The 25,929-nt window shown below is 38.7% G+C and overlaps 1 protein-coding gene across 1 annotated transcript in view; it reads left to right on the forward strand.

Moving 5' to 3' along the window:
• Window positions 1-12,793: 12,793 nt before the first annotated feature.
• Window positions 12,794-25,929, forward strand: part of SPINK5 (serine peptidase inhibitor Kazal type 5) — a gene marked incomplete at its 5' end in the record, with an annotated part of 79,206 nt that continues 66,070 nt past the window's right edge. The window contains 4 exons of the mRNA XM_080699222.1: window positions 12,794-12,848; window positions 14,101-14,126; window positions 22,811-22,938; window positions 25,262-25,337. Of these exons, the coding sequence (XP_080555348.1) occupies window positions 12,794-12,848; window positions 14,101-14,126; window positions 22,811-22,938; window positions 25,262-25,337 (285 nt within the window). The remainder of the gene's footprint in view (window positions 12,849-14,100; window positions 14,127-22,810; window positions 22,939-25,261; window positions 25,338-25,929) is intronic.

Consider the following 25,929-nt stretch of genomic DNA (forward strand, 5'->3'; position numbering starts at 1 on the left):
ACTGTTCTAACCCCTCGGCAGGCTCCGATCCCGGCCTCAGAGGCTCCAGCACTGGCCTTGCCTCATGGCAGGCTCCAATCCCAGCTTTGCTGTGTCCATCAACGGCCTCACCCCTTGGCAGGCTCCAATCCGAGCACCCTCTTCGCCCAACCAATTGTCCCACATTCTCGAGGGTGCGTGGTGGTAACATTCTGCCTCTGGGGTTATTATTTCAAAGGTTCCAGGTGTAATGCATCAGATCTCTGCCTCCCCTGAGTACTGGCCACTGCCATTGCCACTGCCTCCACCATTTCAAATCCTTCCCAGGCTCTTTTTCCACTCCGAATGTTGTCCATTGTTCCTAAGCATGCATGACGGTAGCATTCGACATTTGGTGTAATTTCTCCAAAAAAATAAGGTTGGTAGGATACGATTTCTGCTTTTCCTGAATACAAGTCTCCACCACCATCGCGGAGACCGCTTTCAATATCACCTTTCTTCTTGGTCTCCACTAAACTCTCTCCTTATAGGTGATGTCCAAGATTCTTAACAATATAGAGAAACAGTAGTCCTCCTTCACGGGGAATTTTTCCATAAGTTCCAGTGCATTTGGATAAGTTTTGTCTGCATCTCCAGTGTCCTGGCATCCTCCACGGCTTTCTTAACCCCTCTCCAATATTATTCCTTTTTCTTTTTCTTTTCCTTTTTTTTTTTTTTTTTTTAATAAGAGAAGACAGTATATGTGGTTTGAGGAGGTAGTGGGATCAGGCACTCAGTATCACTGTGACCTGGTCGGTTTCTCCATGGGTCCAGTGTGCTTCGCACTACTCCACCTGGGGCCCAGAGTACTGGGCCCGGTTTGTCCAGGGGTCTGGCGTGCTACGCGCTGTCTGGCCCGGGGCCCAGAGTCCCGCGACCCGGGCCCTGGTTGGGGTTCCCCATGCGACCCCTGCCCGGGACCCAGGGTACTGGGCCTGGTTTCTCCAGGGGTCTGGTGTGCTACATGCGGTCCAGCCCGGGGCCCAGAGTCCCACGACCTGGGCCCCACTAGCATGCCCTGCGCCACTCCCGCCTGGGACCTAGCGTCTTACTGTGCCCAGCTTCTCCAGGAGTCTGGGGTGCTACATGCGACCCGGGCCCCAGCTGGCATGCCCTGCGCGACCCCCGCCTGGGACCCAGGGTACTGGGCCTAGTTTCTCCAGGGGTCTGTCATGCTATGCTCGGTCTGGCCCGGGGCCCAGAGTCCCGCGACCCGGGCCCTGGTTGGCGTGCCCCACCTGACCTTCGCCCGGGACCCAGGATACTGGGCCCGGTTTCTCCAGAGGTCTGGTGTGCTATGTGCAGTCCGGCCTTGGGTCCAGAGTCCCGCGACCCAGGCCCCGGCCGGCGTGCCCCGCGCGACCCCCACCCAGAACCCAGGATACTGTGCCCGGCTTCTCCAGGAGTTTGGCGTGTTACGTGCAGTCCGGCCCGGGGCCCAGAGTCCTGCCAATATGTGATGCTTTTAATTTGATATGAGTTGTTCAGAATGTAGCCCCATCACAAGTAGAGGAACCTCTGTATAAAATATAAATGTTTCTATACATATATATTGTTTATAAGTTGGCATTTACAATCAATAAAAATGCATTGTTCTACAATAAAATATGTTATATTACTAAAATATACAGGTGGATGACTTAACTAATGCTAATAACTATAAAGAGTACATAAATAATTTCCTATCCATTTTAAAAATAATTTATTGGATACCATAATTAGAGTTTTTCTATTTAGGAGTCAAAGAAACAAATTTCTCTTTTTAAAATTATTTTTTCTTTTTTTCTTTATGTTTTTGGTGCATTGTAATCATACATCATGATGAAGTTTAGAATTATAAAGATATACATGCACCCAACACGTGGTGAGCTTCCCCTCCCCATAAGCCCCAGCTCCCACCCCACTTTCCTCCCTTCCCCATACATGAGATTTAAATTGGCAATGATAATTTTGGATGTGTACATTGTGTCAATTGAAATGATTTCTTCACTAAATTCCTCTTTTATACTGTAGGTTAAAGCTTGTTACTGCATTTTCCAAGGCCGTATATGTAGTTTTCAAATATTATGATGCATACAGTTTATTGATCAGAAATATTTAAATTATTTTCTAGAAAATCAGTCTTAAGCAGTTTTACAGTAAGGATTTAGTAATGAGATACATTAACATCACTTGGGAAATATCAAATAAACAAAATATCCAACCTAATTTCCGTATTTAATTTCCATTCCTCTCTCTGTCCCCCAAGTACTGTTAGACAACTAACTAGTGATATAGTGGGCTGAATCCTGTGTATAGTGGATGATTTACCGGGTAAACTAAAATGTCAAAAGAAATTATCAAAGCAAAACTATGGTTCTCATAATTATTTAAGGAATGTTTCACTCTAATTAACTGACGTTTTCAGGTAAATTAGGTACTTTTTAACCATCTAAAGTAATGTTCTACATGTCATATACATTGCCTACTCCATCCACTGAACTTCATCTATTAGCCCAGCAAGAAAAAAAATCTACTTGTAGGTTATATGTGTGTGTGTGTGTGTGTGTGTGTGTGTGTGTGTGTGTGGTAGTGGGGGGTGAACCCAGGGGCATTCAATCTCTGAGCTACACCCCCAGGCCTATTTTATTTTTATTTTTGAAACAGGGTCTAAGTAGATGAGAATCTCATTACTTGCTGAAACTGTCCTTGAACCTATAATCTTCCTGTCTCAGCCTCCCAAGTAAATTACAGCTTTGTGCCACCATGTCTGGCTTATTTGTAGAATATAAAGTGATATAAAGACTTAAACTAGGTTCTTGGAAAGTTGCCAGTAGGATTATTCATATTGCACACCATCCTCAAAAGAATTGTCTAGTTGCTACTAATTGCTTCAAGTTGTTTTGAAGAAGAATGTGAGATTGTTTTCATCATGGGTTGTACATTCCTCTACCTGCTTCAGAGAGGGTAACTATCATTCATTCTACCCTTTTTCTCACTCCTTGGTCAAACTACTTTAGACTTCAGTTTCTTGTAGTAAAATTCTTTCTTCATTGTAGATGTTTGGGATGCTGTCGCTTCTCTTTAAACTAAATTTTATCAACCAATAATAATTCATTTTTAAAGTAATTGAGCATTATTCAACCTTGGAGTTTGGAGATTGAACCTTTTTTGCTCACAAGTTTAACACTGGGCTCTAGCACTGTGCCAGGCCCTTAGTAAATATTGGTGGTGTTCATGCGAAGAAGTGTTCTGGAAACCATTTGGAATACCAAGAAACTTTCCTAACATTAAGCTTATGTCTTTAACTTCTAAAACCACATTTTAGTAACTTAGTACGATGCCTGAGAATTCCCTCATTTCATACTTATTATTCATTCCTTTCTTCTCCTTTTTATGTTGAGTGAGTCAAGATTGTCATATGACACAATAATTAGGGTTATTTAACTTGGTATATTCTTAATTTTTAAGTCTTAATCCCTAGATATGAGTCTCAGCTTGAGCACTCACGAGCCATGTGGCCCAGTGAGTCACCAAGCCTCCTAAAGCTTCGTGACTTTCTTTTCAGTCTAGCCTTCTTTCTTAAAGCAATTGAGATCAAATGAAACAGCAATTATGGAAGTTTGTTATAAATCATTATGATGCATTCAATTCTCAAGTATTATTTTTACTCATTCAAAAATATTATTTACCTAATTGGAGAGACAAGTCAATGGGCCATTGCAAAACTATGTCACAGTACGCTGTGTGGAAACAAGTACTGGGAACTATAGGAGCCCAGAGAAAGGAGGAGCATTGTGAGAAAGGGCAGGGAAGGAGTCCTAGAGAAGGTAAATCTAGACTGATTCTGACAAGTAAAGATATGGCCAAGTGAACAAGGAAAAGATGATTCCAACAAGGAACAGAAGCAATGTGCAAATGCTTCACATGTGGGGAAGAACACTGAGGGAAAGGCAAGTGTGGATGATGTTTGGGCTACATACAACAGGGAAAGTTTGGGCACCTGCCTGGCTCTGTTATATATCTATGACTATAGGCACTGTAACGTTGAAATTGAGCTGTGAGTCGCGAAGGAGGCAAATACCAACCAGATTATTAAAAGTGGCTTTAATCAGCCTAATCAACCAGCACCTTTGGGGAGTCTGCTGGCCATGGGGGAAGAAACCAATGAGCTACCTGTGGTCTGGAGAGTCGAGTGTAGTCCCAGTCGGCCAACAGAGTCATGTGGCAGAGCGAAAGTATCGATGTTTTAATGGGGAGGGGGGTTGGGGGGGTAGCAGTCTAGGAATGCTGATTCTCTCATGACTTCCATAATCTCGTGACCTCTAGAGTCAGCCTCGTGATGCCTGGAGTCTTGAGGCACCTGGATTCTCGCAATATCTCTCCACTTCTGGCTGCTGGGGTTTCAGAAGCTTCCTGTCCCTGCTGCAGGGTCCCGTGGGAGAAGGAGTGGTACCTGACCTATCATCCCAGCCTTTTGGTGATATTGGCGAAGACCGAGTCCATAACTACTTCCTGCAGATTTTTTTCATTAGCCATATTCATTAATGTACTAGCAGCTTTTTCCCAGAGAGACACATGCCACTCTTTTCAGCAATGAGTGGGTATTGGTCAGTCTGGTCAAATGGAAAACATGCTATTGGGTCAGGAGCATTAGTAATGTATTTTAGAGAACTTAATACTTATGGCTTTCTGACATCCAGAGAGAGAGAGAGAAAGAGAGAGAGAGAGAGAGAGAGAGAGAGAGAGCGCGCACACCATACTATGTAAACAAGTGGACCTGCTGAAATAAAAGTATTAAAGAGAATTATGCTGAGAAAACTGAGCTTAGTGGGCCCCAACACTGTACAGGAGAATTTGTCATTGAGGTTGCAGTAATGGAATCCTTTTTAACCGAGTAAGGTGATGCCAGTTGGGGTTCCCCAGTAATTTGGCTGTAGTAGGTGTGGTGAGGATCATTGTAAAAGGCCCATTCCACTGTGGTTGGAGATGTTTTGGTTAAAGTGACTTAAGGACAACTTGATCCCTTGGATTAAGGGCTTTGACTGCCCGGTGTGGAGATGCTTGTTCAGTTCCAGGTTGGGGAAGATATTGGTCAGCATGTTCCCTAAGGAAATGCTTGAGAAAAGACAAGTAAGGGAGATAGGAAGCCAAAGGAGAAGGGTCCAAAGGGAGATCGTGATAAAGCAAAAAAAGGGCAACCATACAGCAAATCAAAGGGGCTCATGAAGGTGGGACTTGAAGGTGTGGCCCTTACATGGGCCAGAGTCAGTGGTATGAGTTCAGACCACGATACCCACAACTCCAGTGAGAGTTTTGTTAAATGTAACATTGAAATTGAGTTGGAGTAGTGAGGAGAGATCCCGTGGATCAGGATCCTCAGAAAGTAGTGCCTGTAACCTAGCCACTGACATCCATGTGTCGCCACAAAATGGCGACTGTGCTAGTGTCTCAGCAAAATCGTGGGCTGCACGGGCCAAGATGGTGGCTGTGTAACATCACAAGGTGATGATCAAGATAGCGACTGTGACATCACCAGGTAGCGACTATGCACCATCACAAAACAGTGGCTGACGGGAAAATGGCAGTTGACAGGGGAGAGTGGTCGGAGAGATGGGAGTGCAAGAAAAAGAAAGCTTGGACATAAAGGACTTTCGACCATTTACCAGCCCATTTACAAAAGTTGCTGACCGTTCTTGGGCCACTGCGGCCCATTATCCAACTTGTATCAAGGCCAGACAAGTGCTCAGGGCATAAGTCCTCCACTAGTTTGGAGGTTTGACTTCCCATAATTGATCTGCGGGTGAGAACAAAGAACAGGAAACAGTAGTCTCCATTTTCCTGATCAATCGTTTGAGAATGGGGGTTCTCGGCCCAAAGAGCCCAGTGGTCACTGGGGTCTAACAGGCGAGTAGTCCCAGTGGACAGGAGGACGATGGATCACCAAGTACTTGGATTTTGGATCCCAGTGGAATGTCAGAGGACCCAAGTCTGGAGAGGCAAAGAGCGGGAAACTGCTGACAATTGAAATGGAGGGAGCTAATCCTGTGCAGGAGCATGGAACAAATTGATGGCAGCAGCTGCAGCGACAGTCTGTGCATGACAAGGCCCAGATGGCTTCAGGGAGCCGAGTGACAGAGCGTGGTGGTGGCGAGCAGAGCCACGGCTTTGGGGCTTAAGTGGCAGTGCTGGCAGCTGCAGGGTACGATCGTCGGTGCTGGGGCTGGGCCACAGGGCCTAGGCGGTGGGTGGCATGGTGGCTGTGGGTGGCGTGGTGACAGCCAGGCGTGCACCGCCCTGTGATCCTAGCGCGGGACCTCATGGGCAAGTGGCTGGTGGGTGCGTTCCGCCCAACAAGCCTGGCACAGGAACTCTGGTGCACCCAGTTTGAAAGAAAGTACTTGGTCCAATTCAGGGTCAGGTCAGAGAGTCTGGGGCTCAAGGAGGAGTATAGCAACCAAAAAAACAAAAAAAAAAAAAAAAAGAGAGAGAGAGAGAGAGAGAAAATACAAAAATCCTCCTGGATTTTGTGCACCAAATGTAACACTGAAATTGAGCTGGGAGTTGCAAAGGAAGCAAATATCAACCAGGTTATTAAAAGCGGCTTTAATCAGCCTAATCAACTGGCACCTTTGGGGAGTCTGCTGGCCAATGGGGGAAGGGACCAATGAGACACATGAGGTCCTTAGAGTCATGCCTAGTCCCAGTTGGCTGACAGAATCATGTAGTGGAGTGGAAGTACCAATATTTTAAGTGGGAGTTTGAGGTGAGGCTAGCAGTGTGGGAATGCCACTTCTCTCATGACATCTGTAATCTCATGACCTCTGGAGTCAGCCTTGCAATGCCTGGAGTCTTGAGGCACCTGGATTCTCTCTCTATCTCTGCTTCTGGCTTCTGGGGTTCTGCCTTCTGTTCCCGCTGCGGGGTCCCGTGGTGGGAGGAGAACCCAACCTATCAGGCACCAAACAATGCCTGAAATAAGTTGGCTGCAGATGCAGGTAATGTTTACTATGGTCGGTAATGTCCAAGAGCTTGGACAATATAGCTTAACTCCTTTTATTTTGTTGATGGTTGTCATGCGCAGAGATCCCTTACAAGCTGAATGACCCTGGAAAAGTTATAGGATCTCAGAAAACCTCAGTTTCTTTGACTATAAGAAAATAGTGAAATTATACATACCCTGTATTGTTAAACTTGTCACTAAGTGTAATGTTAATAAATGATATATGTTTTATAATTTTAAAATAATTTTTCTTATTTCTAATGTTATTTTTATAAACATGGAGAGATCCTTTCCTAATATTGCTTATAAATAAGTTTGTTCTTGCTTACTGTACACATATGTGTTATACATATAAAATAATGCAATGCTCTTTTGCCAAAATTCAGTATACTCTTAGCTCCTTCAGAATGAATTATTCCTCTCTTTTTTGAAAGACAATAGCTCTGAAAACCTTTGTTTTTAATTTTCAAGATAAACCTTAGGTAAGTTTAGGATGCACTAAATTTTTAGGTAATGGACAGTGTGGGACCATCAAACAGAGGATCAAGTAACATCAGCTATAGGGAGAACATGGATGGTGTATTTGAAAACCAAATACTATAATTTAATAAATTTAACATTAGACATTGTAACTCTCCTGTTTTCAAAATCCTAATCTAATAAGAGCAACAACTATATCTATAAATAGCAGAGTCTATATGCTCAGCAAACAAATGTGGCCCATCCCATTCTATTCTTAGATAAAATGAGATGCTTATCTCTACAGTTTCTTAGTCTTTCCAGACAAACAGAAAGGAATTCTCTCACAGAAGGAGTCAAGTTAGTTGTTCATGAATCATTTTGAGATAAGGAGGCCAGTAAAGGCTGTTTTCCAGTTACTATCTTTCACCAAGGAGAATAAAACAACAAAGAAAATATTAAAATTATAAGAAAAGAGATTAAAAATTAAGAAAATAAAAATTATTTTATGTTCTAGGATCTTTTAGATGATGCATAGTTCAGATGTCCCTCAGTTTGTGATAGTGTTACATCTGATGAGCCCATTATAAGTTGAAAACATCATTGAGAATATATTTAATACACCTCATCTACCAAATATCACAGCTTAGCCTTGCTGAACTTAATTGTGCTCAACACATTCTCATCAGCCTACTGTTAGGCAATATCATGCCAACCCTATTTTATACTAAAGTGTTGAGTGTCTCATGTAATTAACTGAACAATCTACTGGGAGTGAAAAACAGAATGGGGTGTGTTTGTCTATGCTTTTGCATTAAGGTCAAAAAATTTTAAGTTGAGCCTCATAAAGTGAGGACTGTCTCTATACTTTTCAGTCATGGTCACAATACACCTCGTTTTGCCCATGGGATTATGGGTGTGTGAATATATGAGCACAGGGCATCAGTCAAGAATAATCTTAGTGGTCAAGTGTTGTACCTGGTTTTGAATACCGTTATTCCTGCATTCTTAGCACTGTGTGAAAAGTCTGTGAAATAGTCCCATTCAAGGACTCAGAGAGGTTAAAAGTATAAACAGTAAGAAAGCAGCAAGGCAAAGACTGCCATCTGCACTTGCTCTAACTCCAGGGTTCTGTAATGCTAACATTTCAGGTAGGCAAGGAAAGGCCATTGATACTTGTTTTACAACCTCACAAAACAGCATAGAGTAGTGAGAGGAACAAAGGAAGAGAAGATCACTAGGAAAGCTGTGGGAATTGCTTTATTGATAAGGGGCTGCAACTATTTCTTTTTTTAAAATTTTTTATTGGTGCACTGTATTCATACATCATAGTGGTATACCTATTTCTTGATTATTATCATTATCAAAGGGACTTTTTAGAAAAGGAGAAGATGGACTGGATTTTGGAAATATACTTTGTTTTTAGTAAGATTACTGGTCTCCAAAAATCGTGTTTACTTTTATTTTTTTGTGTGTGGTACTGGGGTTCCTGGAAACCCTTCTACCTCTGTGCTATACTCCCAGACACCCATTTTTTTATATTTTTATTTGGAAACAGGGTCTCAAGCCAGTGCACACGGCTGGCTTTGAACCTGTGCGATCCTCCTGTCTCCGCCTCCCAAGTGCAGAAATTACAAGCGTGTGCCACCACACCTGGCAAAAAATTCTGTTTACTTTAAAAACTTTTGTCCTAGCCAGGTGTGGTAGAGCATGCTTTGTAATCCCTGCTTGGGAGGCGGAGACAGGAGGATCGCGCTGGTTCGAAGCCAGCCTTGTTGGCTTAAGAGATCCTATTTCCAAATTAAAAGTATAAAAAATAGGGCGGGAGTGTAGCCCAGAGGTAGAAGGGCTTCCAGGAACCCCAGTACCACCAAACAACAACAACAACAACAACAACAACAACAACAACCACAACCACCTTTTATCTTTTCTTCTCTCTGTGTCACTATCCTTCATGTGATTTCCAAGTCTCAGTCACTTGCTAAACATGACTAATGTAAAATTCAGTGCAGTATGCCTGGTGCAGTGGCACATGCCTGTAATCCCAGTACTTGAAAGCTGAGCCAGCAGGATCATAGGCTCCAGGTTAGCCTTGGCAATATAGCTGAGACTCTCAGCAACTTAGTGAGACCATTTCAAAGTAAAAAAATAATAATAAAAAAAAGAACTTGGTATATATAGTTTAGAGATAGAATGCCTCCAGGTTTAGTCCCTAGTGCCAAAAATTAATTAAATTCAATTCATAGATTTTATTATATAAATCCTTTCCTTTATAATGAGAGCAAATAGGTTCTACACGTTTGCTGCATAACCAAACAAGCTAAAAACAAATATGGAATTTTGAGTTTGAAGAAACAACTCTAGCCGGGCATGGTGGCACATGCTTGTAATCCCAGCATTTGGGAGGCTGAGACCAGAGGATTGTGAAGAAAGATAAAAGAAAAAAAGAAAATGAAACAATTCTGATAACATAACCCAGATCCAAGTTCCAATTCTCCAAAACTTCACTCAGATTTGTCATTTGAACTTAATAACTGCGGTGGTTTTCAGACTTAGGGAGTGATTGTCAGAGCATGTGACAGCCACCCACAGTTACAGCTCTCCTGAAATGAACTGGAGAAAAGCCCTGGTAACACAGGCTGGCCAGTGAGGACCGCCAATCTAGGGGGTGCTCCTTGGGTTTTCTGTTGGCCAGCTTCTCCTCTTGGAAAATATGATCAGTTCCAGCCTTCCTATTCATCCTTTAAAGACACTGGCAGTCTAGGAGTATTGGCCCATAGGAAGGAAACCAGTTCCTTCCACATTTCCTCATAGCAGAGATTCTTCAAAGAGGAAGTCACCTGCTAGTTCTTTCGTTCCTCCCTAGCAGAACTTCCATTCCTTGGAACACTATCCATTTGGGCTAGATTTGTTATAGCATATTACAGTCATGCTGATTGTGAGGCATGAAAATTTCCTACCACCCAACGCAGAGGGTAGGATGAAGATGCATTTCATGAGGTTTGACAGGGCAGATCAAAGGTAAAAAAAAAAAAAATTAGTATCGGTATGTCAAAGTTTAGAAGAGGAACCATGATCAAAATTATGAAATGAAGAAAACATATCTTTTTGTTTTAATTTTACTTTCAAATATAGTTAAGGAGGTATTCTATGCTGACTAGACTTCAACCTGTTGCTGAGATTCATATACAAGAGATGTTGACTTTTATTGGAATCATAGAAATTATATAGTACAACCACATCATTATAGAAGAAGATGGGCTATCATTAACTATAAAGCTCATCATATATACTTGCATTGTTATAAGCAGTAAATACACACACACACACACACACACACACACACACACACACACACATAGAAACACAACACCTGAATTACTTTTAAGCCTTACAACAATGGTACAATGTAGGTATTATTATCTTTGATTTACATATTAGGAAACTGAGGCTCAGAGAAAATAAAGTGACTTGCCCAAGGCAGCATAGCAATTGGTGAGTCAAGTCTAGGACCCAGAGTTAACTTTGCTCCAATGCCTGATTAGTTTCCATTATACTGTGTAGTTGCAAAGACAGGAATAAAACTAGCCTGCCTGGCTCCCATCCCATTCTCTTTCCATTAAACTCCAATGGACTTAGATTTTCCAACCTGCAAAAGCAGTTTGAATTTACTTTCTGTGGTCTCTACTTTTATTGAACCATTGCAATGTAACAAAGATAGAACAGAAGCACCAGCCTTGAAAACAATAATTATGTCTTTGTAGAAAACATTTCCTGGGAAAATAAATGAAAGAACACATTCTTACTCTGATAGGTCATGAAATATTGGCGTGTTCCTAAAGTTGATTGGCCTTAAATTTCTTGGAACAGTTATAAAAAGTCTATACTTTTCTTCTATGAATCTGGAGCCTCTGAGATATACTGGAAACATTTGGTTTATGCTTCGATAAATTTTGCATGTTCTTTGGGTTGTAATGAAAAATAAATGTGTAGACAAAATATATTACTTACAGAATGAAAGAAAGGACTATGAAGAGACTTCCTCTAGAAAAAATTAATACATTAATATATTTATCATCTTTAATATTTTATTTTTATTTCTTGTGAGATTAGATAATAGGAAAATACAATGATAAACTAAATTCAGACAAAAACTAACTAAACCATATTTTTAAAACTATTTTATTGGTTCATTGTAGTCGTACATCTTAATGGAGTAGATGGTAAAGGCATACATGCACACATTACCCAATTAGTCCTTAAACCACATTTTTTTTGCGTGTCTAAAACTAGGGATTGAATCCAGGGGCATTCTACCTCTGAGCTACACCCCAAGCCCTATTTTTTATTCTTTATTTTGAAACAGGGTCTTGCTAAGTTGTGCAGAGCCTCACTTAGTAGCTGAGTCTGTCTGCACACCTGTGATTCTCCTGTCCCAGTCTCCCAAGTACTAGGATTAAAAGCGTGTGCTACCACGCCCAGCTCTAAACCATGTTTTTTCAAATAATCATTTAAATAGTTATGGCCTGTGGAAAGCTGAACCCTGAGTCTACAATATGTATGAATATGATGTTTGATTATAAAATTAGGCTACAGGGTAGAAAAATATTATTCAGGTTGAGAAGTTTTAAAAGCAATTATGCACAAGCTTTGTTTTGATGAACTTGTGGTCTTGTGAGTGCCACCTTTCCCTCTCCCGTGTGTTCTTACCTTATCTGAGTTTGTTTCCCCAAGTTAGCATTTTTCTAGGTTCTCTCTTAGGATAATTAATCCTTAATGTATGTCTCGAATTTGTGACAATTCAGATATTTCTGAGCATCTATGAACGGAATTAACAGGAACCCTAGGTTCTCTTGGTATGAGCAACTTTCTCCAGCTGTAGAAATCTTTACATCTTTACCTAATTGGTAGGACAACCAACCTGTCTTCTTTTCCCCACCCCTCTCACTTATGAAGGGAGTTCAGTTGAAAACAGCTTCTCTATGAAACCATACGTCTACTGTTGCTGAGGAACGCAGCTCTTACCTAAGCCTATGGAACATCTGACTTTGAGTGGGTCTGTGGGTTCAGTGTCTTGCCTTCAGGGGGAGCTATCATAAAAACCCATTACCACCTTAGAAACACACATTATCTGCTCAAATCCGCCACCTTGACAGGATCCTAAAGGATGGAAGCGAGATTGGTGTGGTAGATGTTGAGTGAGCCTGAACAACTGGTTTATGTGTCACCATATTGCTGAATATAAAAGTGAGCTGCAACTCACAGGTTCAGTCTCAGAGCACCAGCTGAGCAATGCACGGAGCAGATCAGTAGCCAACCTATATCACCATTAACATGAAGACTGTCGCAGTGGCCCTGCTTCTGACCCTGGCTCTTTGCCTCATACAAGGTGAGCAATTTGCATGCAACCTAAGCCTCTTACCACACATCAAAGCCCTGGGGAGGGGACTTTCCTCCCCCACCCCCACCAAAAAATGTTTATATATATGTATATATAAATATACATATATATGCATATATGTATATCTATAAATATGGATGGATAATTCTGAAATACCTTGTCAAACACAGAGTTTTGAAGATTTAGACATATGGGTTTACAACAATGTTGTGTTTAGAAATAGCAAGTAGTACAATATCTGAATTTACCCATAAGAAATTCTCCCATTTAGTCTCTATTAGTTCTGACAAACTAATAGATTTCTCTGCATCTTCCCTTTACAAAGCCTATCAGTTCATACTACCTGTGTATCTATTTATGCATTTACAACTTATCTGTAAGTAATCTATATAGTTTAATATCATCTGTAAATATAAAATGTTGATCAAATAAAGATCTAATTATTCTTGTTTTAAAGCAGTAGTGCCTTCTGGCTTATTTTATTTTTGTATTTTCAAATTCAAAATGAATTCAAAGTCTTGTTCCTAAAGTGTGAAGGACTTTTGTAAGAACTAGAAGTTAGATTTCTGTATTGGCTTTGCTATTTGGTTGTGAAGGGACCAGAGTTGCCTATATTTATCTTACTCAGGAAATCATTAAATTTTAAAAATAGAAAATGTCAGAGAAAACCTCAGGTAAATCTTTATATGTAAATGAAGCCCACTAACCTAAACTAAATGTTGCTACAAGACAGTCCATTAATGAATGAATGTAACAGTCTGTGATTTGGGAATTTTTTACATATTTCTAATATTTGTACCTGTAACAGGGAGGCACAATTGCCCGAATTCAGAAAATAAAATTTTATGTGTATTTATAATAATAAACTTCATGCTACAGTATACTTACTTTCAAATCACATTAAACTGATATAACCTTTGGTCTGTATGTTATGTTATCATTTATTAAGTGATAGTGCCATACTTTACTCTGAGAGGACCTTAGGACCTTTTGGAAGTTAAATATTTTGAGGAGGTCAGGAAGCACATGAGTGTTATTTTTCAAAGCGATTGTTCCTTTCTGAGTGAGTGTAAGCTCTGGTCTCCTGGTATGGTATGTAAACCTTAATGTGTTCAAAAACAATTTGTGATTATAAAGAATACTGCAATGAAAGCAATCACAACCCTGCATTGAGTGAACATGTTTGTTTTGTTTGCTATTTTACGTTCTCTTAACTTTGGTTTCTGTATTTTTGTCCCAGATGCTGTCAGTGAGGATGTGAATCAGGTTAGTCTTGTTTTGTTTTTGTTTGTTTTATTTTTTTTAATTGAATCTGGTCCAAAGTGCCTAAAGAAAAATGGTTTGTGGCCAAAACCTTCCTCTTAATAATTATATTCACTGATAAGTGGCAATGGCTTTTGCTAAAAACACAGAAACAGGTCTTTATGAATCAAGACATGAATCTCTCTCTCTCTCTCTCTCTCTCTCTCTCTCTCTCTCTCTCTCTCTCTCTCTCACACACACACACACACACACACACACAATGTATTTAAGATTTAAGATGATGGACACCTACAAGAGGTAATTTATTATTCTAAAAGAATGCTTTAAAATCCCATAAACCAAGTACAAAGTACAAAGTTTTATACAAAGTACAAAATAAATCAACAACATTCTATTATTCCATGTAACCACTGAATAAGTCATTAGATACCACATAAAGTGCTATATAATGTTTTCTGTTCATCATTGTGCAAAAGGAATTGGCTGCATCTTGCATATAGTCCAGTGCTTATATTTCATCCAATAACTGTTATTGAGCATCTATTATGTGTCAGGTCCTGTTTGAAATGCTGGGAATATTCTAAAGTAAACAAAGTAGATGAAAATCCTTCCTTTCCTAAACTTAAATTTGTACGGAGGAAAATAGACAAGGAGGATGTAGGACTGGAAGTCCAAGGAGTGGAGGTGTTATCCATTCCTGCTGGGATGGCATTAGACCCAGGATCTGGAGACCAGGAGGGCCCTAGAGGATGACCAAGCAGACCAGGCAGAAGCAGAGGCCTTGGTGCAAGAGAAGGGAGCTATGCCAACCAGGAAAGGTCTTTTTTATTAAAAAAAAAAAAAAACATGATAATAATTTTCTATGAAAAATTAAAATTTTCTGTTTGGAAGACAAATAGAATAGTTCTCTCTCTCTCTTTGTCTCTGTCTCTCTCTCTCTCTTTTTCACACACACACACACACACACACACACACACACACACACTATGTCTGCCATTGACTGAGCATTTAAAGCGGTGTAATTCATATAACAAACTTTGCCATATCTCTCCAGCACCATGAACATTAAAAGAATAAAAAAGTAAAATAATTATTCTATACACTGGAATTCTTTGAACTACGGTTAAAATTCTTTTTTGTTGTTGCTGTTTTGTTTTACTGCAGCACTTGTTTTAAAAGGAAGCTTCTTACAGGAATGTCCTAGAGAATTTCATCATAATCTCAATTATTTCATCTAAGTTTGCTAGTGAAGGAGAGAAACAGAAAGTATGTTAGAGTAGGTAAAAAAAAAAAAAAAAAGGCTTGATTTTAGGAACCAGAAAGCATGCTTCCTTGGACATGTTATTCTGAAACAAAGAAGGATGTGGTATAAGTCTTACTGACCCATGAAGCCATCATTTTCCTTTTCAGAGTCCATGAAAATGGCTGATGATTGCAAATTTTGCAATGATATTTTTTTGAAGTACTGAGGATTGAACCCAGGGGCATTCTACCTCCGAATTACACCCCCAGCCCCATTTTCATTTTTTTATTTTGAAACAGGGTCTCACTAAGCTGAGGAGGGCCTCACTAAATAGTTGAGGCTGGTCACGAACCTGTGATCCTCCCAAGTACTGGGATTACAAGCATGCACCACCATGCCCAGCTTGCACTGATATTTTTATATCATTAAGTTATATTTCTTTGAACATATTTTAAAAATACATGTTTAGCCAGGCATGGTGGTACAGCCCTGTAATCTCAGTACTTGGGAGGTTGAGACAGGAGGATCAAAGATTTGAGGCAATACTCAGCAACTAGTAAAATCCTCAGCAACTTAGTGAGATCATGTTTCAAAAAATAAATAAAAAGGAGTTGGGGGTGTAGCTCAGAGGTAGGATACTCCTGGGTTAAATTTTCAGTATCATAAACAAACAAACAAACAGGCTTAATTATGTGTGTAGATATAAAAAGTAAGAACCACACAAAGAAGTAGTTCTTTCTGTGGAAAAGTTTCTAATCATACGCTTTGGATACTGTGCCAGGAAGTAAAACTATCGATGATGATAAATTTTTTGTTGTTTCCCAAATTCAGTATCTTGGGTTCTTTTTAGCCTCATTAAAGCACGTTGAATGTTAAAAACATGAGCTAGAACAGCATAGAAAAGCACTATAGTAACCTAAAAGGACCTTAATCACATCATGCTTAAATCTGTTGTCACAAAGGGGATATGACAAAACCAAAGCAAGCTCATTAGTCCTCTAATACCAACATGAAGCTGTGCCGGAGCTGAAGGACTTGATTCTGAGGCCGGTGGATGGGCAGTGTAAGACAGTATGAAGCACAACCTGCAGAGAGCCCTTAGCCCAAGAGGTACCCATGTTTCTGAGACAAGGAGAAAAAAGGACAGTAATAATAATTACAAAAAGCTAGTTTTTGTAATTATTATTAATTACAAATAAGAACAAAAATTAAATTAAAAAATAAGAACAAAAACTAGTTGAGTGCTGGGAGGTATAAGGCAAGGAATAGTTGCTGAAAAGTCATTTCCCCACCCCAGGGTGTCTTACTGGGCTAGACCTTTGCTTGCTTCAACCATCTCTCTACGGCCCTTGGAAAGATCATTCATTTTCCCAAAAAGAAACACAACTTCTGCTTTCAATCGATGTGGTCTTTCCCTATATTCCAAGAGAGTATACTAAGTCATTTCTTAACTCAAAAACATAGTATCAAACCTCATCTTAAATAATTAAATACCAAGAGCAAATTTTTTACCCTGTTCTCTAAATTTTTGATGCCCATTTGTAAAAAGTGATTCTTTCTAGGACTTAGACTCTCATCTAATTGTAGAAACTCAATTCAGAAGTTATCTGAATTGATGCTATTCTTTTATAATTAAACATTAAAGTGATTTAGATCATTGTGGTATTATCGTGAGTCTTTGCTCTATACATTTTATTCAAGAGCAACCTTACATGGGATGTGTTTTTATGGTGAAGATATCAGATATTATTTTATAAAGTTTTTAGGACTTTATAGAACCATTGCATCTGGCAAGCGAGGCAGCCATTTGCAAACTTGTCATTGAATACCATAGCATCAGAGAAGAGAGATGGATCTCAAGATGTATAGTCACTATTTTGTCTTCAGAAATGATTGCTGTGCTACTCTGACAAGATCGCTGGCCAGTGATGATAATCAGAGTGATACTTTTTATTTTTGTTTTTAGTGGTACTGGGGATTGAACCCAGGGGCATTTTACCTCCAAGCTGCAGTTCCAACCTTTTTTATTTTTTTGTTTTGAAACAGGGTCTTACTAGGTTGCCCAGGGTCTTACCACTAAGTTGCTGAGACTGTCCTCAAATTTGTGATCCTCCTATCTCAGACTTCCAAGTACTCGGATTACAGGCATATGTCACCATATCCAGCTCTGAGAGATATTTTAACAGCTCATCCTTAGCAAAATTATACAAGTGTGGTCTCTGAAATTAAAATTATTATTCTTCACCACTAAGTGAAATAAGTGCTGCCACTGTCCACCATGTTTATGAGGCTAGATTAGATGCATAGTTACCCATTAGACTGTAAGCACTGTTTAGAAGGGTACTTCTGTCTGATTTGCTATTGTATCTGCCATCTAGAGAAGAACAGTAAGATCATAATAAGTGATTGTGGATTGATTGAATTATTATAAACATATAGGAGGCTCAATAGAATCTTATAATCAATCCTTTGGTGAAAGTTGTGCTCAGCAGAGTTGGAACAAAGTCCCCCCTCTCTATCTATCTCTCTCTCTCCCTTCTTTTCTGAAACAGGTAGCTCAAAGTAAGACATTTTTTTGCAAAATAGAAACAAAACTTTATATCCCAGCAGCTTAGTTGAAAGGCCTAGTGGATATCCAAAGATAATATGAAGCATAACATTTTGACTCAGTACTTTACTAGAAAGCACAAATGGCCATTAATTTTGAAACTCCTAGAAAGAAGGGAGTGATAAATATAGCAGGCCTTCAAAAAAACATAATTAATGAATGAGAAGAAAGAACACTCAATTTCAAGAGATCATTCTACTGTTCTTTTCCCCACCAATTCTAATATTCAAAATGGTTTCTACTATCCTCTCTAAACTTGAAGTACAATCATTGATATTTACAAAAATAAGCCCAAACCAAGTATAAATGTATCTTTAATAATTTTGTGCAGAATAAGAAAATAGTAGTAGCACCGAGTATAGGAGAAAGAGAGAGAGAGAGAGAGAGAGAGAGAGAGAGAGAGAGAGAGAGAGAGAGAGAAAGAGAGAGATTCATCCCATAGATTCAAAAGCTTTCATTCAATTGGAACGATCCTGCTGATGACATGATAATATCAGTTGTTCGATGGGAGGAGAGGTAATATACTTGATCAACCTACATTCAAAAATCTTAATAAAATACTGACAATTTACATTCAAAGCAACTTTAAGAAAATTGTACATGTTGGTATCATTCCAGGCTACTTCAACATAGGCAAATCAATAAATGTAATTCACCACATAAATAAAACCAAGGACAAAAATTATGTGATCTAAATAGATGCTGAAAAAGCATTCGACAAAAACCAACACCCATTTAAGTTAAAACATGGAAGAAACTAGAATAGAAGGTATTACCTCAACACCATAAAGGCAATATACTGAATGGGAAAAGAGAATTATCTTTAAAATCAGGAATGAGAAAAGGTCGCCCACTATCACTACTCCTTTTCAATATGAAATTTGACATTTTAGCCAGAGAAATAAGGCAAGAGAGAAGAATTAAATGGATACAAATCAGGAAAGAAGAACTGAAATTATCTTTGCTGATTACATAATTATATATTTAGAAGATCCAAAAAATTCAACCAGAAGCCTTCTAGAGCTGATAAATTTAGTGAAATATTCAGATACAAAATCAATTTACACAAATAATTAGCTTTTCTATAAATCCACAAATTAACTGAAAAAGAAATTAAAAAAAAAATCCAGAGCCAGCCGGGCGTGGTGGTGCACGCTTGTAATCTCCGAGCTTGGGAGGCCGAGACAGGAGGATCGCGCAGGTTCATAGTCAGCCTTGCTGACTTGAGACCCTGTTTAAAAAAAAAAAAAAAAAGGTCTGGGAGTATAGCCCGGAAGAAGAAGGGCTTCCAGGAACCCCAGTACCACCAAAATAAATAAATAACTAAATTAATTAATTATAATAATAATAATCCAAGCTAGATATGGTGGTGCATGTCTGCAATCCGAGTACTTAGGAGGCTGAGATTGGAGGATCTCAGTTCAAGATCAGCCTCAGCAATTTAGCAAGGCTCTCAGCAATTTTGAGACTCTGTTTCAAAATAAAAAATAAAATGAGACTGAGGGTTGTAGCTCAGAGGTAGAATGCCCTAGGTTCTACGTCACCAGTACTTCCAAATAAATAAATAAATGAATAAACAAATAAGTAAATAAATCCATTCACAATAGTCTGAAAAAATTACTTAAGAATAAGTCTAACCAAGGGGGTCAAATATCTCTACAATAAAAATTATTAGCCAGGTGTGGTGGTGCACGCTTGTAATCCCAGTGCTGGGAGGCTGATACACTTAGTGAAGCTCTCAGCAACTTAGTGAGATCCTGTTTCCAAATAAAGTATAAAAAATAGGTCTGGAAGTATAGCCCTGAGATAGAAAAGCTCCTGGGTTCCATCCTTATTACTACACATGCAAAAAAAAAAAAAAAAGGAAAAAATTATTGAACACTAAAGAAATTAACGAAGACCTTAGGAGATGGAAAACCCTCACATATCCTTGGATAGGTATAATAAATGTGATCAAAATGACCATACTATCAAAAGCTATCTACATATTCAATGCAATCTCTATTATCAAAAGCCATCTACATTCAATATAATCTCTATCAAAACACCAATATCATTATTTACAGAGCTAGAAAAAACACTCCTAAATTTATGTGGAAAAACAAAAAACCCAGAATAGCCAAGCATTTCTCAGCAATAAGAGCCATGCTGTAGTTATCACAATATCTGATTTCAAATTATACTATAGAGTCATAGTAAGAAAAGCAGCATAGCACTGGAACAAAAACAGATACATAGACCAATGGAATAGAAGACATAGAAACGAATTCTGTTTATAACTAGTTGAATTTTGACAAAGAAGCCAAAATATACACTGGAGAAAATATAGCTTTTTAACAGGTATACTTAAGTGGTATTGGGAAAATGATATAAATATGTAAAAGAATAAAATTAGACTTCAGGCTCTCACTCTGCATATGAGTCAATTCAAGATGGATCAAAGACTTAGAAATTAGGCCAGAAACTTTGAAACTGTTATTACTAGAAAAAGGCAGAGGAGCAACCCTCCAACATAGAGGCACTAACTGAGACTTCTTCAACATGATCCCGGAAACCCAGGAAATAAAACTGAAAGTAATAAATTGAATGATAACAGGTTGAAAAGCTGCACAGCAAAGAAAACATCAAGAGTCTGAAGATGGAGCCTACAGAATAGAAGAAAAAATTTTCAGCTAGTCCTCTGAGAGAACTAATATCTAGACTATATGATGAAGTGAAGAAACTTAACTAAGGAAAAAAAAACCAAATAACAGAATTAAAAATGGATAATTCAACTGAAGGAACACTTCTCAAAAGAAAAAAATACAGTTGGCCAATAAATAAAAAATGTTTAATTGGCAATCAGGGAAAATCAAAAGTATACTGTGATTCTATCTAACTCCAGTTAGAATGGCAATCATAAAGAATATAAATAAAAATAAATGATGATGTAGATGTGGGGAAATAGGAACTCTTCTATATTGTTGGTGGGAGTGCAAATTAGTACAGCCACTATGGAAATCAGTAAGGAGGTTCCTGGAAAGACTATAAATAGAACCACCATGTGATCCAGCATACTACTCTACAGTACTTTTCCAAAAGAAATAAAGTCAGAATATACTATAATGATACATGCGTACCCATGTTTTTTTAGTAACACAGTTCACAATAGACAAATTATGAAACCAGTCTAGGTGTCCATCAACAGATGAATGGATAACAAAATTGTGGTATATATATACACAATGTAATTTTACTCAGCTTTAAAGAACAGCAAAGTTATGTCATTTTCAGGAATACTGATGGGTATCGAGAACATCATGCTAAGTGAGATCAGCCAGTCTCAGAAAGATAGGAGCTGATCGACAGAAAATAGGAAAGAAGAGACTTTAGGTAATTGAAGAGAGCGAGGGGGGGCAGGCTCATAGAGTAGTAGGGGAGGATGGGGGAGGTCATGTATGTATGAAGGTGTTTCATACATGTTTCATCCATGTAGGAAGGTGTCACTTCCAATCTCACTAGCATGTATGGGGAGTGGTGGGTAGATTGTTGCGGCCTTAAGGGAATCACACCAGGCCCTGTATACGTGTTTGGTTTTTTTTTTTTTAGTATGACTTTGAATTTTACTATGATGTAAATTGTAATGCACCAATAAGTGTATGAGAAGATAATAATACAAACATGAAAATGCAAATTTTCTAGGCCTCTCCCCAGACCTCGGGAGAAGGCTGTGACAGTGAAAGGCCCTGAACTTTTCAGTTTTATCAGCTTTAAAATAAGTCTTCCTGCACCCAAAAGGCAAATGGTGTATCAAAGGATCTATTTTTGTTTCTTGCTTGCTTTTGCTTTTTCAGAAAATGAATCAGAGTGGAAATGTGTTTTCCAAACATACTTGACTAAGGAGAACTCTTCTTCCTTTAACTGCTGTTAACATTTCTTGGAGCTGGTATCTTGCAGTTAATGCTTTGGGGAGTGTGGGCAGAGGCATTTTACTTTTTAATGCTCAGTGATCATGCATCTTGGCTTGGTACTCCACACCCCTTGGGTATCCCCTTCACAGCAATTACTCCTGGCTTATAGTGTGCTACGTGTTTAATGTGTCACTTCTGAATATTCCGATAATAATGATCACCACTATAATAATAATAATAATCTGCTATGTACCAGGCATTCTTTGATGACTTTATAAACTTATAACATTTATTCTTTCTACAACCTCTATAATATATAAATATATTTATACCTCCTATTTTAGGGGACCTAATTGAGCCTTTGAAAAGTTAATGCTAAGGCTATTGAGGTCATACATTAGAACTATGAAATATAAGTTCAGTCTTTAGACGCAAGATCCTTCTTATACCTATTTCAATAAATGCATCAGGTAAATGTCCATTAGGTGAATTATCTATCTCTAACTGGAAGGTCAGAGTCATTATTTTTGTTTGTGTTATTTGTATCAGTTGACTGAATGGCTTCTGTACAAGGTTGATAGTAGTTATTAAAAAAAAAATACCGTTCAGCCGGTCATGGTGGCACATGCTTGTAATCCCAGCATTTGGGAGGCTGAGACCAGAGGATCACAGTTCAGGGACAGCCTCAGCTACTTAGTGAGGTCTTTTGCAACTCAGTGAGACCCGGTTTCAAAATAAAGAATAAAAAATAGGGTTGAGGGTATAGCTTGGAGGTAGAATGCCCCTGGGTTCCATCCCCCATACCGGGGGGGGGAATATATATATATATATATATATATATATATATATATATATATATATTGTTCAAGAAAGTGTTCCTTACAGAAAGACTTATTTTGATAAAGTTACAACAAACACAACTTTTTCTTCTTTTTTTCTTCTTCAGGAAACATGCAGTGAATTTCAAGCGTTGATGAAAAATGGAAAATTATTCTGTCCACAAGATAAAAAACTTTTTCAAAGCCCTGATGAGCTTATGCTTATCAGCAGATGTGTAACATGCAAAATGATATTGTAAGTAAAGCTAATCTTTCTTTTTAGGTATTTGGGTTACACAGTCTTCTCTGAACTAGGGAATATTTTATTTTGTTTTCTTTCAAATATATTTTTTCTAAACCTGAATAGTTAAATAAAAATGCATAAAAATCATCAAAAACCATCCCACACACATACTTGGATAATTTGTACCCACCTAGAATGATTTTAATAGTCACTCAAATGGGAATCCAGAGGTGTTTCAGAGGACCCACTTTTAATATCTTACACAACACTCTATTGGTTTTCGAGGATTGAGTCCACTTTGAGTTTTCCTAATTCTAAGGGGGGAAAAGAATTTAAGACAGAAACTTAGATTCTTTGAGCCTATTAAAACTTGAATCTCTTGTAGCAGAGAGGTTGAGAAGATGCCTTTGAGAAGATGCCTTTGCTCCCTGTGGCAGCAAACTTTCAGAAGGATCAGAGCAAATACACCCTGACTCTGGAGAAGCCCTTGTCCTCAAATCTCTGGGAAGATACGAGGATGAGATGGACGAAAGGGATTGTAACTTCCAACTCCCTGTAGCCCAAGAGAGAATGAATGTCCTAGAAGGTTACCAGGATACTATCCAATGCTTCAGCATCCATTCAGTACTTCTTAACTAGAGTTTCTTCTCTCCCACAACACCCTAAATGTCTAAGAAACCTCAGTTATGAATTATGAGTCCTCAAACCAGAGTGTCCTAGAAAATGAGTCTCTAGATTTTTATTTTTAATTTTGGAGTACTAGGATTGATCACAGGCTCTTGTGCATACCAGGCAAGCACTCTACCACTGCACTGAGTCTCCAGTTCCTTAGTTTGTTTTGAGAAGGGAGGTCATGTTCATTTCTGACCATCAAAATTTCAGCACTGTTAGTAAGACAATGCTGAGCTTATCCATTTAAGATAATTACGTTATAATTGCCTTTTAAAATGCCAGGTTGGTATGTGTCAGGAACTTAATTTGCCATGTCCAATAATATTAGGATAATGAAGCTTTGATAATATACTGTCTCTAGTGAAGAAATTGTGGGATGTTGAAGGAATGCAGGGTTGTTGGGGGGCCCCGGGAAGGTTTGATACCCCTCTATCATTCTCTTAAAAACTAATGTTAACCAGCATGCATATTATTCACTCTAAAATTTCCTTTTCGTTGCATGAGACCGTTTAGTAGGAGACCAAAACTATAATTATAATAGATTTACTGAAAAATAATTTTAAACCATAAAATACCTTAAGACTTGCAAGGCACATGATCACTTTGGAGTCATTCATTCCCTTATTATTAATTATTATTATTAATAATAATTATTATTATTATTATTATTATTATTATTATTATTTGTGCGTCTGGAGATGGAACCCAGAGGCATTCGACCTTGAAACTATACCGCTGCCCAATTTTTTATTCTTTACTTTGAAACAGGGTCTCACTAAGTTGCAGGGGGCCTCACTAAATAGCTGAAGCTGTCTGTGAACCGAGATCCTCTGGTCTGAGCCTCCCACATGCTGGGATTACAAGAGTGCACCACCATGCACAGCTCATTCTATTATTTTTTTATTTTACTTTATTTTTAGTACTGGGGTTTGAACTCAGGGGTATTCTGCTTCTGAACTGGAAACCCAGCCCTATTTTTTGTTTTGTTTTCTTTAGACACAGGGTCTTATTAAGTTGCTGAGGGCCTCACTAAGTTACTGAGGCTGGTCTTGAACTTGTGATCCTCCTGTCTCAGCTACCCAACCTGGTAGTATAGGCATGAGCCCCCATGACCTACCAATTATTATTTTATTACTTATGTAAATTGTGTTGGAATAAATTTATTATCTTAACTGGAAAAAATGAGACTTTACAAGGTGTAAAAGTTTCTTCAAGTTACTGATTGAGCAGTTTGATTTGCTCTGTGAGGTTCTAGGGATGAGAAATGGGAGCAAACGGGGTGATAAGAATTTTGATTTGGTTTAAATATAGTCTTCTAATGACTGGTTTCAAATAATGTTGTAGATATCTTTTAGAATTGGTGACCTTTTAAAGTTGGTGATGGCTTTTAGATAGCTTCCAGATAGCTTTTAGACATGGATATCTGTTGAAAGTATTCAAGGGAGTTGTCACAGTTAAAGGCAGAAATTCTTGCCTATAATAGTCCATATATGATATATTTTCTTCAGGATCAAGGGAATATTTATACTATCCTTCCCATTTCCACTTCTGACATGCCAGGTGGAGTTGAGGAGAACAATAAAAATTGTTTCTCATGTAAGTTTTTATTCCTGAAAGTTGGGCAAGTGGTATCTAAATTATACTATTCCTTTTTCTCTCTCAGGGAAAAAGAAGCAAAATTCCAGAAAAGAGCCAGACATTTAGCAAGAGCCTCTAAGACTGCTGACACTCGAGCAAAGGTGAGAATGTGGAGTCAACCTGTCATCTCTGCTCTCGGGATGATGTTCGATTCTATTTAGAGCTATTTATTCATTTTAAATTACCAGGCTAAACTTACTGTGAAGCCAACTGTGTAGAAGGAAGGGAATGTGGTTTAATCCAAGGGTGGGCTAAATATCCAGTACATCTTGTCCATAGACCCAACCTATGACTCAACTTTCTGACATTTTGGGCATTGACAGATGCTCAGAGGTGGAGTAAGCCAGGGTGATGTATGCGTCCCTGGCCATTTCTTGTAATTCCCATTTTGTTTGGCTCCAATAAGAGTTATCAAGGGACTGCCAAACAAAGATCAAATTTCATAATTCTTACTGTTTATGTAACTTGGACAATTAATGTGTCTTTGAGTCTCAGTTTTTTTCAACTGTGATGAGTTGTGTGATAAATGAGAAACTCAGTTTAAAAAGCCAGCTATACTATTTAACATGTATTAGGGGCATTTGGTTCATTATGCTTCTCTTGTCTTCTTTTGCTTTCTACTACATAGCTTGTGAGTGTGTGTGTGTGTGTGTGTGTGTGTGTGTGTGTGTGTGTGCGTGTTTTAGTTACAGG

The sequence above is a fragment of the Muscardinus avellanarius genome (assembly GCF_963383645.1).
Source record: "Muscardinus avellanarius genome assembly, chromosome: 7".
Taxonomy (NCBI): domain Eukaryota; kingdom Metazoa; phylum Chordata; class Mammalia; order Rodentia; family Gliridae; genus Muscardinus; species Muscardinus avellanarius.